The 12,640-nt window shown below is 40.6% G+C and overlaps 1 protein-coding gene across 1 annotated transcript in view; it reads right to left on the minus strand.

Annotated features, from left to right (window-relative positions):
* Positions 1-8,746, minus strand: part of ARHGAP28 (Rho GTPase activating protein 28) — a 74,005-nt gene extending 65,259 nt beyond the window's left edge. The window contains exon 1 of the mRNA XM_027882069.1: positions 8,457-8,746. Within this exon, the coding sequence (XP_027737870.1) occupies positions 8,457-8,581 (125 nt within the window). The 5' untranslated portion in view covers positions 8,582-8,746. The remainder of the gene's footprint in view (positions 1-8,456) is intronic.
* Positions 8,747-12,640: the final 3,894 nt, after the last annotated feature.

Consider the following 12,640-nt stretch of genomic DNA (forward strand, 5'->3'; position numbering starts at 1 on the left):
GAATAAATGGATACTTTCAGAAACTTCACATTCCTAGTAATGTTATCCTTACATTTTTGTGGTTTAATTGCTTTCACTAATTGAAAGATAGAAGAAGGAAAGAAAGCAAGCAAGAAAGACAACATCAAAGGATTGCAGCAGATCACTGGAGCTTATGGCAAAATGCATCCCCTGAGTGAAAGATGTAAGAAGGACCTTATACAAAGTGGATACAGCCGTTTCAGCAGACAATTAAAGATTCCCATTTATTCTAAAGACCCCTCTCCTGTGCTTGGCTAGCTGTCCCAGCTTCCTTCTGCCAACCCTTCACCAAAAGTGAGCACTTGCAGTATGAAGCCTTGTTGCAGCTTGAGTACCAAGGCTTCCCTTGTCTTTGTTCATCAGGATAAACTCAATGTTTCCTTTCACTTCCTTGCACATGCCTGATATGGGCACCATCTGGCCCAGAAATGGTCAAGGACAGCCAAGCCTGAAAAGTACATCTTCAGAGAATGCCCCAGGCTACCCCGCTCCATGTTTCACCTGTAACTACATTAAAGATTTTATAATCATCTCTGATAAATCCAGAAAAATATTTAGAATTCAAGTTTTCAAAATATTTGAGTAATGGAGAGAAGTATTGCAAAAGGAAGGCAGGCCTAGTTACTGTTATATTTAATTATCTAAGACTTCATACTGGTGTCCTATTCTGCAAAAATACTATTAAATGGGAAGTCAGCCTGAGCTGAGAGAAGACATAGCATAATCAAAGTTATTGACAAAAAGATCTGAGTTCTGATGTGATTCTATTTCCACTGAACCCAGAAGTAAAACCTTCATTACTACAACTAAGTGTACATTAATTCAGTTCATGTGTATAAACAAGGCTCATTACTCACTTGATGTTTCACTGCAAGATTTATTATTGACTTTTATTAGACCAGAATGGAAAAAAGATAGAGCATTTCATATTACATTGAATGATACAACTATCCAGTTCTTGCTCTTATACTGTTATAATGTTAATGTTAAACTTAAAAAGGCTCTGTCATTCTCACTTTTAAATTGTCTCTTGACCACTAGGTATGATCATCACTGGGCCAGGGAATAAGCTTGAATGATATTTGTTCTGAGCTTTTATTAGTCAGAGAAAGAGATGGTGAGGATGCTCTCTGGTGCCATACCTAGAGCTGGCATTGACTATCCCAGAGTCTGGGTAACTGCAGACTCTATGACATCTACAGGGTTGTAGTTAGCTAGGAACATACTACTCCATGAGGCTTTTATAAATTTATTATTCCCTGCCCAAATACGACTGTTGGGAAGCTAGTATTTTTTTTATTAACTGTAGTAAAATATGAGGACTTACAGCTCTAGAGCTTTTTCCTTCTTTGGTAGCAAACTCTGAGAGCGACCTGATGTCTGATGTCCTGATGTTTTACCCACAGGTGTTTAAAACACAGTTCCCTGGCTTGCCTCTTGCTTTACTTGTCCTTCACCTGGTAAATGATGTCAACCCAGCTGGATTTCTACACCTGATACATGTTATCCGCATATACTACCCTCTATCTCTCTCTAGTAGGGCTCTTCTACCCTCCACAAAAAGACTTGGGGCCATTATTTTTCTTATTATTTGCTCAGAGCACCTTCTGCACGAAGAGATGCTATAAAAGGCTTGTATAGTCCTCAGGTGGAAATTAAATAACAGCAGCACTTAGTAACAGATTTCTGTCTCTATTTTGTTGAGCCTTCTTCTGCCTAAACATCCAACATACATCCATTGTAAACCAGATGATTTTACAAATCTGAAAATCCCACAGATTTAGAATAGTATTACACATAGCATCCTAAATAAGACAACATGACTGAACAAGCTAATAATAGGCTCCTTGCTCCTATGTTTGTTCCATTCTTCTCAAAGACTCTGACATTGTCTGGAAAGTTAGGATTCAGGAAGGTGAAAAAATGAATTACAGAGATGAAGAACTCCTCACAGATTCCTTGCATTAATTACAAGGGATGGCAACTTAAGCACTTCTGCTGATTTCTGCTTAAATAGTCCTTCAGGGTAATAGGGCACTTTTTCAAGCAAACTGTTTTTTAAACCATTTCGTGTTTTGACTTCAAAATCACCAATTAAATGCCATTCCAAAAGCCATGTGTCTGATGGGATTGAGGCCCAACTGTAAATTGCCCCATCACACAACAACCTTTGGAAGACATTTCTTTTCTGACTCCAGCTCCTTTTATTTGCACTCAAGCAGAATCAGGTCACATACCTGTGAATGTGGTCCTTCTCTTCTCCTTTGCTCCCCTCTTTTCCCAACCCCTCACATCTGTTTTTTGTCTCCCTCTTCTGAGTCCCTGGCACATACAACAGGACTCTGAAGACCCAGATGGAGTGAGTCAGTTTTGACGAAGACAGAAAGTAGGAAGGAGGAAAACGGCCCAAAATGCTGGATAGGATGCCTGGCTTCAGTCACCACCTTGGGATGTGAACCCGGGCAATATTACCTGGGTTTCCCTCCTGTGCTATTTTAATGAACCACGTTGGCACCTGATAGCCACACAGAGCATGGTCCTGCCCTTATGGATGATGTGCTGCCAGCTGGGCTTACTCTGCCTGGCCAGCTGGAGCAAAGCACCGCAGTGGGTCAAGTGGCTGCTGTCCTGTGGCTAGCCAAAATCCAGGATGCTAGCTTGCTTGTTTGCTACAGATACTGCACACTATTTCAGGATGTGAGTCTATATCTGTAGAGTACTAACCAGATGCTCTTCAGATACTGTTCTAGACTTTTACTATTACTCCACAGTTGCGTCTTGCAGTTGCCACCTCTGCACATTTTTCCACACTTTTGCACTGAATTATTCTGATATCCTGTGCCAAAATAACACTAAGGTTCTTGATTCCTGACAGTTTGTTACGCCAGTGCTGTCAGACTGCCAGATGCAATCTGAATGTGTCTCTGTAGGGCACGCAGGGCTCTCAGGTCCTACTCTTTTTTGCAGGCAGCTCCAATCCTCATGTAATCAGAGATAAGTGACTTAGTTAAAAATGAATGGGGCAGCTGGCTAAATGCTCAACCAAACAAAATGATCAAAGGGACAGGGCCAGATGTTTTTCATTAGCTCTACATATGGAGGTACCAGGGAGAGCAGCAGGAGCACCAAACTAAAAAGAAACCAGAGAAGCCAACTCTAGTTTCAACCATAACATGAGGAGCTGGCTATAAATACTACATTCCTCAGTGTGGCTCCCAGAGGACGTGCTGTAAGTATTTCTAAAACCTACAGGAAGAGCATGTCTACTATTGTCTGACTTATTTATATGCATCCTCCTGGTAAATATTTCATTAAGAATGATCATTCTTAGCATCTATAAAAATATACTTTAAAAATCATATTTTAGAAAGCTTCTATGAATTGTAAAAAGCTTTTTTTTTCCCCACAAAATATGTTTTTGGCTCAGTTGGTGCAAATGCAGACTTTTCCCAGACTACTGATCTGTAGGATTTTCTTTTACCAGTTTTAGTACATTTTAAAACTTTAATTTCATAGGTTTTGAGTCCAAGTTACTGCAAGAGGCCCAAGCTATGTCAAGATTTACTGTGAAAAAGGAGCCAGATTTTTATTTTTGTCTTCTGGGGAAGTTTATGATAGAGTGAGATAAACATGCAAAATAGTTAAGGTTGTTTATTCTGCATCACTAAGAAGACATTCTTGACATCATTTGTATACAACTGAGCAGAGGAGCTGCTCAATCAGCCTGACAGAAATCCAACCCAGATCACCCAGCCTCAGGGCATACAGACCTTACTTCAGCATGATAAAACCTGCTTCTGTTGGGATAAAACCTGAACTGGGTACACAGATCCTCTTGTCAAAAGACAAATTTTGGTGCATAAAGGCTCTTCCTCCAGTTACTTCTTTCCAGGGATGCAATCATAATTTCAGGACACTTTACCTCACTCTAACATATTTTTGTAGTATCTTGGGGCTTGCAAAGGGGAATGAATATAACAAAACAATCTGGTGTCATGCTTACAAAATGTAAAGTGTAATGACATTAATATTGGCCCTAAATCTACAAGACTTAGATTTGGAAAGCAGGGATCCTGGAAGCTGCCAGCCAGCAGGTAGCTCAATCAACACAGTATCTTTCAAGCAATACAGAAATTATTCCTGTTCTTTTTTGACTCTACAGTATAGCGACGTCTACCTGAAAGTCACCCCTCCAACTGTAGGAGGGGAGAGACATGCTGAATGTAAAGAGATTGGAAAGACATTTCTCTGAAAAAACTGAAGTACCAGACTTGCTGTTGACTAGGGAAGAAGCTAATAAGGGGTCTTGGCTGTGTTGATCAATTGCGCCGAAATCCACTTAGCCCTTTACCTATGTAGCAAGCTCCTAGGCTTGGTACTATATATGCTGCTCTTTGTATGAGTATTGATTACAGAGGTTGTTCCATGTATAAAAAGCTTGATGTGCACTTTAATAGCTGCTCTAATCCCATTCTGCAGGAACTAAGCTCATGAATGTGCTTTTTCTTTCCTCTGATACTTATATCATGCACACATTAGCAACAGCCACTCATTCCAGTGAAAGTATCTATGATTTGCAGTGCAGGATGAGTTCTTTGCTGTTATATATGTTAACAGCAAGCGGGTTGAGGAACTTAGTAAGTCTCATAATGGAGTCAAGGAAAGCTTGAGTATGACTCACTTAGGAATGCTTTGTCCTCCCCTAATTGCATAATTACCTTAGAGAGCTCACTGGCCATTTGGCATAGAGGTCATGCCTGTTTCCTCTGAGCACAGGAATAACTCCTCCTAGCTTCTCCTAACAGGATAAATAGGGGATGTGAGGAAGACATATGGCCATGGCCTCGTTTTTCCTCTATATAATCCAAGAGCAGTATTTGTGCACAACAACAAAGTCCTTCATTCTCTGAAATGAGTATGGGGAAGTTCATCATTATGTAACTGAAATAAGCACTTTTGCCTTTGCACTGAGATAGTATCTGTATTGAAAGTGATAGTCTTTGGTACCTGTACTTGTGACATATGTGTTCTAATAAATGGAATTAAAAAAGAATAATGAGCGTCCCACAAGAACAGCAATCTTTCCCAATATACTCATATGCCATAGAGTCAGCCTCACTGCCAAGCAAACAAAACAGAGATCTCCCCAACACCTTGTTCTTACAAGCAATATATAAATAAATAAATAAAAGCTAAAATAAATGCTATCAGCAATTACAATTATGCTAAGCAGATGGCAAGCAAAGGAAAGGGACCTTAATATCCAATGAGAGAAACGGAAAATGAATTTGCTAGTTACACTAGCAGAATTAAAGGAAAGTTTTGCTGCAGAATTCTCCTGGACCTCTAGGAAACTCAACAGTGCAGTTTTCAGGGCTCATCCCATACATAGAACTGGTTAAGTAAGTCTGCAAGATGCAGCAAAAGGATAAAGATATAATTGAACAATACAGATAGATGAGGCAAAGATATTTAAGTATTGCTATCTTTAGTCCCCCAGATGAACTCTTGTTCTGGAGAATAGCTGGAATTTGTGGTCCCTCTTCTTAACCTTTTTACTGATGTTATCCAACATTACATTTGGAAGCTAGATTTCTCCTTTGCAGACTGCTGATGGCATCGTTATGCAGTCAAACTTTCATCCTGCTCTCCCCTTCATTACTCCTATGAATTCTCTATCCTCCCTTGTGCACTGATGCACCTTCCATTTAAAGCAACTAAAGCAAATTTTCTCCTGTTCCCCTTACAGTCCAGCAGCTAATACCCCCTAACTTATAATGACGTATATACCCACTGGGCTTAGGAATGAAAATACTTGCATCTGCTACACTTCACGCTGATCCTGATGCTGCCAGTGTGTTTTAGACATGTACACACAGCCTGCCTGTTTGGCCCTTCAAGAGTTGTAGAGGGATGTGAATACAAGTGGTCTGATACAGCTGCTGGTGTAAGCTTTGGTGTCCATGGTCTTCTTAGCTTTGTGCTGGATTGCAAAGAGTGTTAAAGATTAGTCAATTAGTTTTGCAGCTCATGATAGTTACTTAAGTCTTTCCTTCTTTTTTATCAGTGTGTTTTTAAAGGGTGGGAAGCAGTGCAGTTAAAAGCCCACTGAGGCTGCATTAGGTTCCCCTTTCTATGATAAATCTCTACTTAGAAGGTTCCCAAAGTGAAAGTTTTTGCAAGAGAAAACAGCTGGAGGACAAATCTAAGTCTGGCTCCTGTGAGTGGAGCTGTTCTTCTGATATAAAGGGTGCATCACTCTAAAGCAAGAGAAATGTTAGGAGGAGAGGAAGGAAAATGAAGTACCTTGATTCCTAAGATGAGAGAGAACTGGTCAGCAGCTTATCAAATCAAAGGCTAATATCCAAGACTCATTCTGTTCTCACAGATATACATCTCAAGTATGGACTTCTTTAGAGCTACATCTAACCTAACCTAGCTGACTTCAGAGGAAAGTCAAGCTATGAGTCCCAACTGCTTTTGTCATCAAACAAAAAACAGGTGACACCTCTGTTCTTTTTTTGAATCATTTTCCTGGAGAGCTAAGGAGTTAGCATGCCACAGTGTTAGTAGCTGCCCTCAGGATCAAGGAACACCAGGCAGAATCTATAACAAAACTTCTTGCATCAGGATGGCGGCAGAGGAAACTATACAGAAAATGCAGTCCAGGAAAGAGTTCTTAGAAGATGAAGTAGGGATTAAGCCAGAGCCTATTTTACCATTTGCTAAAACACTCAGTGCATTTGCCTTCATGGGTTCTGCATTCCAGAGGACTTCATGCTGTGTTAATAAAATCCCTCTCTTGAACAGGCTTTGGAAAGTCAGACAGCCATTGACTGCCCATATGGCAGAATTTGGCTATTGCTATTAGACAGCGGCAGGAAGTTGAGGACAAAAAAGGGGAGACAGCAACAAAATGCTATGGAGATATATATATTTATAGATAGATAGAGATGGATATAGAGATATGGATATATAGATGCATAGAGAGACACATGGCTTTTCCTCATTGGCAGGAGCTTTCAAAATATGTTCCCCACCAAAATGCCAGGATCCTCTTTTTTTTCTTTCAAGAACTGTAATTTGCACTTCTGCTTTTTGTAGGCACTATGTATGTGATTTATGTATATGATTTAAACCCTCATACACCCTGAGCTTAAGTTTCAGGTACATTTTAAAACAATTAGCACACCTACAAGAAAACCAGCAAAACACCACATTTCTGTTGCTCACAAACTTAAAGAGAGAGAGTTTAGTGCTCTTCCTAGGGCAAGAAATTGCATGCTCCCCAGTAACCCAATGCCAAACCACTGCTCTCAGTTTTGAGTAGCAAATGCCATTCTTATTGCATCTAAAACCTCAGACTCTGTTTCTTTTCTTAACATGAAATTGTGTATTTTGGTACTGCTCTCAAACAAGTTCAACAGAACAAAGGAGTTATCTTTATGAGACAGCCAGGGAAAGACACAAAGAACAGGAAGATGCAGATAATCTAAATAATGACATTGAAAACAAAACAGCTATTGGGCTATAAATAAACAATATGAAGTAAATGTCATTATTTTTATTAAGAGTAGACACAGACTTAATTCCTGGGTATAATGCCATCTGCTGTTACCTCACACTTTAGTTTTTATTTTTTCACTCAAAGCACAAAGTAGCATTTCCTACTTTCTTCAACTTTTCAAAAGTATGAACTTTTATACTGCTTCTTTGGAGAAAATTGCAAAACTCAGACGCGTGAAGAGAAAGATCAGATTTTCTAAAACAATAAAATTGCCCAAATTGTTAGTTTTTGAACTGTTCAAATACAGGCTTTCTTACAGGGCAGGGAGGCAAACATACACACGACTGCATTAATTAAGACAATACTTAGTTTCCTGCAACACAAAGGAATTTTCTTAATTTAGACTAAGTCTTTAACGATGCAGTCTCCCACTGTGTGCTTGTGGGTGTGCAAAGCAACAACTACAATTTCCAAAAAAAAAAAAAAGAAAAAAAAAAGAAAAAAAAAAGGGACTGGTTTATAATCCTATAAACCAAAGCCAGAATCAACTTTCTGAGCGCCAAACTCAGCCAGTCCAGCCATCTCCCTTTCAGTAACACAGTGCTAAGCGACCTGAGCAGAAGCCTGATTCACGTGCTTTTTTTCCTGGGGATTGTCTTGTAGAGTATCCTGAACAGGAAACTGGTGTGATCTGTTGACTCACAAGACTTAAAATAAGCACTCGCGTTTCCCCCCTCCCAACCCTGACCCGCAGCCTTGGCCTGAATCACTTCCCCGGTGGAGGCGAAAACTGTGCCACAGCAAAGTGCTCGCGAAGTGGCCGAGTGGTCGGCAGACGCTCTCAAGCTGTCACACAGCCAGCAAACCTCACGTCCAACACTGGCAAAACATCAGGACACGGCACCGGTCCCCATCCCTCGGGCTTTACCTGCTGGCGGGCGAATGGCTGGGAGGGATATCCTGTACAAAGCTCTGCTCCATGCCCGGTATCCTGGCCGGGCTGTGCGGATGGTAGGCTGTGAGGACCACGCTGCCCGAGTCCTTCATCTCCATGGTCACAGGCACATGTCGGCCGCGCTGCTGGTGACAGAAGCGACAGGGCTGTGCTGTGTCCCCGACGGGCCCTGACGAGAGGGCGAGCGATCCTGTCAGGAGCGCCAGCCCATGGCCTGGCTCTGCAGCAGCCGCTCGCCACTGCCGGCTGTCAGGAGAGCTGTGTAACTGAGACACGGCTCCTCTCCCTGTCAGGAAAGCTGAATTAGCATATATTCAAAAACACCGCCCACAAAACAACCCACGGGGAAGTTACTACGTTCCTAGGAAACTGGAAACCTGAGATAATCCTGCACGGCACGGACTGAGCGCCTGGAAAACTTCTTGCTTGCGTTTTTTTGTTTCCTTTAAACAGCAAATTTTAAATACTCATCCTGCTCCTGAAATAGTCCTGTGAAGTGAAAAAGTGAAACTATTTGCTGGTCATGCAGCCGGATGAGTGGAGAGCGCTACTCAAACACAAAAGGTGGTTTGGCAGAGCAGGGAGTCTTAGAGGAGAGATTCAGAAACCAAGTGGGCTGTGCTAGGTTTAAATCAAAAGGAGCAGAAGCTGTGATTTCCCACGTGCCGTATCATTTCTGTGGCGGGGAACTGAACTTGCTCCCTTCTGAAGCCAGATTAAGCGTTTTAACTAGATTCTGCCTGATATGGCTGTGTACATTATTAGAAAGGCACTGGGAAATCTGTGAATTATTTTCATGATAGTTTGTGTTCATCTGGAACAATCCCATAAATAAGTAAACACCGAGATGCTTGATATCTTTTCATGATTTAGCTTGACCTCTGTACACTAATATAGTAGCTTTCATTCAAAAGTGAATAATCAAGCAAAAATACCAGGGTCTAATTCTGGATTAACACCCAGAAAAAACTCTGTAGACAAAGTGAGAAAATTCGCACATCAGTTTATTTTCCTCTCCCACTTCTTCAGTGTTTAGGGGTTTTTTTTCAAAGAAATGTTTCTGATAAATGCCGATTCCTGAAAGCTATTGCCACACCTATGAAATCATGGGAAGGATGTCCCTAATTTTACTCTGTTGGCCACAGCTCTCTGAGCACCTTGTGAGCACGTGTGAAACACAGGCCTCCATTCACCTTTGTCACAGCTGCCAGTGGCATCCCAAGCATAGGTACTCTATAAATTGCTTGTTGGGCCCCTCTTTCACATCTCTCTTGTGTAAGGGTGCTCTCACTGGTGCTGCTATACAGCTGCCTAAATTACGCTGTCGGTCTCTCCAGCTGGTGAGGTAGCTCAGGTTTTAAAAATGATTCATCTCACCTTCACCTTCTCCCTGAACACGGTATCCTGCCTGGAGGAACATGATGGTTTCGGTCAAATATGTTACTGCAATTCATGTAGGCAGTGCCCAAGTTAATTTTAAATTAGCCAGCATAGGACACTGATAACAGTACACTTGGCAGCACTCCTTGCCAGACTCACCCAGGAAGCATAAATATTTGAACATACAGAGCCTCTAAGCCTGCTCTTACTATGCTGTTAAGATATCCTGGATTAAATATTTTAAAGCCAGGTTGCCCAGGATAAAATCCTGGTTGCTTCCATGGCAGCATGGAGGCCCTCTGGAAGCATCCATGCAGCCAGGTACGTAGGTTAGAAATGAAGGAGAAGGCTCTGAGCTAACTCTGGAGGCATCACTGCCCATGGCATCAGGATTATATACTGTAGTGCTGCCAGTGAGGACTGGGATAAATGCAGTAACCAGTGCTCTGTGATTACTGGGGTATTCAGGAAAGGCATAGGGCCTGAAAAACTAGGATCGAGGCTATGATGGATCTCATATGCTAACTCTGTGGAGCACTGACTGAATGCCAGGCTAATGCCTGGCTTCTGGATGACCAGGGATGCTGCTGCCAGTGCCATTCTTTTCCCTTTCTACCTTGGCTTTATATTCTCCTTCCTGCACCAGAAGGTAAGTAACCCACTTATAAATAGAAATTTACATTTGGCACAAATGTAAATAGATATTTTGAAAATTAATCAGCCAAAATGCATATATAAAAATGAGAGAAAAAAATCCATATATGTTATAAAATATCTGCTGACACCCTTTAAGGACAGCTCACAATTTTATTCAAGAAACTAAATGCTTGAAGAAGCACACATGGTGGAAGGCACCAAACACTATCAGAAAGGGAGTGGGTGTCAGGTGCTGACAAAATATTGGCTGTAACTCCAGGAAAGTCTCTTTTCTCCCCTTCCTAGCCTCATAACACTAGTCTTTCTCCAGTACCATCAGGCAAAAAAAATGATGATTATGTGCTTTAAACTATGTGTAGATAAAACCCACAATAGAAACGCAATATATTTTTAGCATTGTTTTTATTTCCTCTCTTTGCATAATAAAACACCTCAAACACCAAAATGACTTACAAAGAATACAGATGCCATCTCAATAGAAACATGCATATAAAGAAAGGAGGCCCACACTTATTAAATGGGATTTTCTCTCTAAGAAAAATAAACATGGAAGATTTTATTTGGAGATTTATAAAGTGCTGGTGCACAAACTGGAGGCTTGTATGGAAATGGCAGAGTATTTGGCACAAGTACAAATAGATATTTTGAAAACTAACCAGCCAAAAGACATATATCAAACTTTGAGCTAAAAATATTTATACGCTTAATGGCTCTTGGGATTAGGCATCTGCATATTATTGAAACCCCAAAATTATGCTAAATCAACTAGAAATACACATCATCCATCAAACAAAGTTTTAACTGGGCTAGTGATACAGCCAAAAGAAAAACGTACAAGACAACATAGGCTGGATTCCTCCTTCAGTTCTATCTGTGCAATTCTATTAGGTAATGGAGAGTTTATTCTCCTGGTTTATAAAGAAGCAAGTAGGAAAATATTTTAATCCAATATGTTTGTGTTTCTACAAGATTTCCTTGAACACTAGATTGTGAAGTACTCGGCACTATGACAGTTCTAACTGACTTTTCAGACAGTTGATAGCTTCCCAGACCTTTCAAGTACTATGGAAATACCATTTCAGTGAGAAAAAAAATACTGTGAGTGTGCTTGTGGTGGCAAGCAGTAAAGTGAAGGTACAGCAAGAGAAGAGTCTGTAGGGTGTCTGTGGCCAGTGATTCCATGAGCAGCTGCCTTGGGTTTGGTAGGCAAGGGTTTTGTGCTTTCAAATTTTATGTTGTGCTTGTGTCAAGGGGAGTGCTTTGCACTTTAACTCATTTGGCAAAATAATTAATGAAAACAATTATATATGGATCAATGGACCTGAACTTTGAGAACTAAGAGTGAGAAACCTTTATTAACCTATTATTTCGGAAATATGTTAGTGGCTATATAACTGTATGATCAAGCTTTCAGCTCCTCTGTTGTAGCAGTAAATCTGTATACATATCTGTGAGAGCAAGATACAAGAAGTATAAACACACAGAAAGTCACTAGTTAAAGCTTTCTGAAATGAAAAAGTAGCTGTCATTGTTATTAGTAACATTTATGTATTTACACAGGAATAATTAATAACAAATTGGACAGCATGATGATGGGCAACATTTATTATCTTTTGCTTGGAAAGGGGCTTATAACAGTTTCACATGGATTTTGAGCACCTATTCTGGGTAGGTCCAAAGGAAGCTGTCACTGAGAGGAATGGGATTGTCAGCTAGGGGTTCTTGTCCTGGGACGGAAGGGGCATATACTGTTTATTATACAAGTAGACCCACACAGCCCTGGAAAGTACAAAATTCCCCTTCCAACTACAAATCACAAAAAAATCTCCAGTTAGTGAATTTCACTTCTTGTTTCCAGCTTAAATTGTCCAGGACAAAGTTGGACAAAATTAGCAAAACTTTGAAGTTGATTTTGGACCAGTTTATTGTGAACTTGGGTTAGACTAAGTTTTACAAGGAAGCTGTTTAAAACACAGCATTTTTCCCTGATGAAATCAAAGGAAATAGAATGTAGCAATACACAGAAAAATGTCATCCTACCACTGTGTCTAAATTTCCTTATCCCTCTTGAAATAACTTTTGTATCTATCTGTGTGAAAGAAACCAAAACCAGAACCACT

This window comes from Empidonax traillii, unplaced genomic scaffold, assembly GCF_003031625.1.
Source record: "Empidonax traillii isolate 1590-97213 ecotype Southwest subspecies unplaced genomic scaffold, ASM303162v1 scaffold100:size1405979, whole genome shotgun sequence".
Taxonomy (NCBI): domain Eukaryota; kingdom Metazoa; phylum Chordata; class Aves; order Passeriformes; family Tyrannidae; genus Empidonax; species Empidonax traillii.